The 4,323-nt window shown below is 44.3% G+C and overlaps 1 protein-coding gene across 1 annotated transcript in view; it reads left to right on the forward strand.

The window, feature by feature from the left end:
• The first annotated feature begins 195 nt into the window (after positions 1 to 195).
• The window catches only part of SQLE (squalene epoxidase), a 16,703-nt gene continuing 12,575 nt past the window's right edge, over positions 196 to 4,323 (forward strand). The window contains exons 1-3 of the mRNA XM_009647975.2: positions 196 to 655; positions 2,772 to 3,024; positions 3,315 to 3,495. Of these exons, the coding sequence (XP_009646270.1) occupies positions 371 to 655; positions 2,772 to 3,024; positions 3,315 to 3,495 (719 nt within the window). The 5' untranslated portion in view covers positions 196 to 370. The remainder of the gene's footprint in view (positions 656 to 2,771; positions 3,025 to 3,314; positions 3,496 to 4,323) is intronic.

Below are 4,323 nucleotides of genomic sequence, written 5' to 3' on the forward strand. Positions count from 1 at the left end.
GCTCCAGCTCGGCGAGCATCGCGTCTGGCGGGCGGCGGCGGGCGATTCCTTAAGGTGCTGCGCGGAGCTGCGTGATTTTTAGGAAGACGTTGTATATTGATTTTTTTTTTTATTTTTTTTTTTTGGCGGTTTTGGAACCTCTCTCTGGGCTCCTGTAGCAGCCCAGCGAGGTGGGGCTTGTTCCTCTACAGGGTTTTGTGGAGCTCCTTGTTACTTCGTTGAGATCTCCCTCCCTTTCATCGCAGAGGAAATCTTTGCATTTCTATACATATATTTTTTCACACCTTGCACAAAACCCCGTTTTGGGCAGCATCCGTCGACGGCAAAGCTTTGGAGGAAGCATCCAGGAACAGTGACCAGTCTCCTCACGATGTGGACCTTTCTGGGTATCGCCTCCTTCATCTACGTGTATAAAAAGTGCGGAGACCTCATGACTTACGCTAATAAGGAGGTGCTACTCTCCGTGTTGGTGTTTTTCTCCCTTGGCTTGCTGCTGTCGTACAGGTACCACTTCAGGGGCCCCAAGCAGCAGCAGCAGCGTAAGACCCACCTGGGGATGCTCTCTGATGTTCTCTCAGCTTTACCGCTTGTTGGCTTCTTCTGGGCAAAACCCACCCCAGGATCTCCACAAGTCGAACAACCCAAATCCAGAAAGGTAGGTTCAGTTCAGACATGGCACGTGGGGTGTCACTGACCCTCTGCCCTGCCAAGGGAAAGAAGCTAAGAAAGGGTTGGAAAGGGTTTGTCTTTAGATGGTGGATGTCTGATTTGTCGTGTTTTGTTAGTTTTGGATGACAAAAGAAACAGTGAAACTTACTTAAATGATAGAGCAGGGGCTTTCTAGAGTCAAATCAAATGTAAGTGTTTGAAGAAAGATCTGTAGTCAAGGATTATTACACTAGCAGAAAAGCGTCTTCAGTTGCCAATCTGTTGTACAGATGAAGGACTGGAACATCTCTTCTGTGGGGAGAGGCTGAAAGAGTTTGACTCTTCAGCCTGGAGAAGAGAAGTCTCAAGGGGAATCTCATCAATGTATATAAATACCTGAAGGGAGAGTGCAAAGAGCCAGGCTCTTTTCAGCGATGCCCACTGACATGACCAGAGGCAGTGTGCACCAACTGAAACACAGGAGGTTCCCTGTGAACATCAGGAAACAGTTTTTCACTGTGAGGGTGACCGAGCACTGGAACAGGTTGCCCAGAAAGGTGGTTGAGTCTCCATCCTTGGAGATACTCCAAACCCAACTTGATGTGGTCCTGGGCAATCTGCTCTGACTGACCCTGCTTGAGTAGGGGGGCTTTGCATCAGGTGACCACCAGAGGTCCCTTCCAACCTCAGCTATTCTGTGATCAGCTTCCTAAAATTTCTGTGCAAAACACATTTGTCTAGACAACTGCAGATACAGTTATTTGAAAATTGTTGCTAAATTATTGCTTGTACAATAGCTACAGGACCTGAGCTCAGATAGTCAGTCTGTTCCAGTGAGCCCAGTGTGAGACTTGCTGTGAGACATTGGAGAGAGCTGTAGGTCGTGGCTGGAGCTTGGCTGGAGTCCTGCCATCTAAGACTACTGACTGGACGTGCGTATCCAGTACATCTGTGGGTCGGCACTCTTTGGCTACTTTCCTGTATGCTTCTGGGCTTTTTCAGCTGGGCACTGACCCCTTGCACAAAAGAACTTGAAACTGTTTTTGGCTGCAAGTCAAAGGTTCTGGATTTTTATTTTGTTTTTCTGGTAAAGCCTGCCTTTACCCCAAATTCTTATATTAGCTGAATTCAGATAGTTTTGCACACCCTTGCTGCATTGTAGATAGATATAAACATGACGCTATGCCACTAGAAATCCTGATGTCAGTGTTGTTCTGGACATTTGTTTCACTGATGCAATCATATTTTTACCACTGTCAGCACTGTAGTGCTGAGGCACTTGTGAAAGAGTGAATTGGACTCTATTCTACCGGATGGAGAAATGACTTGCAGGTTTGCACTGCAATTGCCCTAACAACTTTTTTTTTCGCTTTGAAGTGTATGTGCTTAGATGCTGTTGGGAAGGTTTTATAACATAGCTGGTCTTCAGGTACCAGTTTATATGTTAACTGGTATGTAATCTGATGTATATTGATTCTTAACATTTGTAAACATAGGGGAATCGTAATTTTGCCTATACTTTTGACTGTCTGATGAGTATTAATTTCAGGACCACATTTTATAACACTTCCCAGGTAGCTACATCTGCTGACACTTTTCTATGCTGAGTATTACCATAAGCTGTTATTTTGGTAGGTAGGTTCACTTACAGTAAAATTAAAGAGAAGTATATTTTCCAGTGAATCTGATAACCTTTTTCATTGCAAACTGCTAAGGCCTCTGTTTAGTAGTGGCTCACTGGTATTGAAGGCGTTGGTGTGCTGCTTTATAGACCAAGAATATGGGACAGCCATGGCTTACTCCCTTTTATAGGAGCTTGACTTTCAGTCTCTCTTAGACTATGTTAGTGATTTGTCTTCGATCAGCAGGGCAGTTTTAAGCAAGTGTCTTGATTTTGTTTGGGGGAGTGTTGTTTTTCTTTTCTCTGCTTGTTGTGGTTTAGTTGCATTGTATAGCACAACTTACTTCATTTTGGACAAAACTGAACTGGAAGATGCTCTCCAACTACTAATACGCTCTCAGTCCCCTGGGTCAAAGTAGAACTAGTCCAAAGTCAGCCCTCTGACAAAATTATGGTACAGATACATTGGTACTTGTAACTTTGTTGGGTTTCTTTTCTAAAGGGTAAAAGAGAAATAAACTTCTCAGACGTATACCTGACAGAGACTGCTCCGAATACAACGCTATCGCCCCAATACGATCCAGAAATTATCATTGTGGGATCAGGTGTCCTTGGTTCTTCTTTGGCCACGGTACTTTCGAGGGATGGAAGAAAGGTGACTGTGATAGAGAGAGATCTGAAAGAACCTGACAGGATAGTTGGAGAATTGTTACAGCCTGGAGGTTTTAACGCACTTAGAGACTTGGGTCTTGAAGGTGAGTGCACTTCAAAATGTAAACATATCCATAACACAAAAGTTACTTCACTCGGTTATGTTCTTAGAAAAAACACGCTTACAGGGAAAATGAAGAAATAGATTATCTGCACTTAATATTTGAATTAAAATCGCTTGCGTATTTCCAGTCTGCCATTTTGAAAATATTCGTCCTTCAACATGTGTGTTTTGATTAAGAAAATTGGACTCTATGTAAAGAAATACTTTTCAAACATAATTAAGCTTTCTTAAAACCTTTGTCTAACTCATCTATTGGCTTATATTTTGCAGATACAGTAGAAGGTATTGATTCACAAATAGTAAATGGTTACGTAATTCATGACAGAGAGAGCAAGACGGAGGTTGAAATTCCTTATCCAACGTACGAGGATGGCCGCGTGGTCAGTGGAAGATCTTTTCATCATGGCCAGTTCATCATGGGTCTCCGAAGGGCAGCTATGGCAGAGCCCAAGTGAGTCACCTTGTGAACATCACAGTTGGGACCCAGAGATTCAGAAGCACCATTCCCAGCATCCGTGAGATTCCTTAACCATTGCACTCTGTTCCAACACAGAAGGCTGCAATGAACAAGACTGAGAGACAGTAACAGCTATAGTTACTCGCTCTGACTTCTGTAGGCATGTTCATGAGTTGCGTATACATCATGCGTTAGCCTTTGGGACAAGTTAATCCTTAAACTATGGGAATATAGGCATATAGGCAAGGTACGGGCCCATCCGTGTGAGAGAACAGTTCAGGGGTAAAGAGTCGATTCTCTTCTACTGATTCTTGGGTTTAGCATTTTACCAGAAGCAGTGGCGTGGTTTAACCCCAGCTGGAAACTAAGCACCACGCAGCAGCTCGCTTACTCCCCCCACAATGGGACGGGGGAGAGAATCAGAAGAGTAAAAGTGAGAAAGCTTGTGGGTTGAGATAAAGACAGTTTAATAGGGAAAGCAAAAGCCGTGTGCACAAGCTAAGCAAAGCAAGGAGTTCGTTCACTGCTTCTCATGGGCAGGCAGTTGTTCAGCCATCCTCAGGAAAGCAGGGCTCCATACTTACTCTCCCCACAATGGGACGGGGGAGAGAATCAGAAGAGTAAAAGTGAGAAAGCTTGTGGGTTGAGATAAAGACAGTTTAATAGGGAAAGCAAAAGCCGTGTGCACAAGCTAAGCAAAGCAAGGAGTTCGTTCACTGCTTCTCATGGGCAGGCAGTTGTTCAGCCATCCTCAGGAAAGCAGGGCTCCATCACACGTAACAGTGACTTGGGAAGACTTGGGAAGACAGATGCCATCCCTCT

Source organism: Egretta garzetta, unplaced genomic scaffold (assembly GCF_000687185.1).
Source record: "Egretta garzetta isolate BGI_Z169 unplaced genomic scaffold, ASM68718v1 scaffold50, whole genome shotgun sequence".
In the NCBI taxonomy this organism is placed as follows: Eukaryota; Metazoa; Chordata; class Aves; order Pelecaniformes; family Ardeidae; genus Egretta; species Egretta garzetta.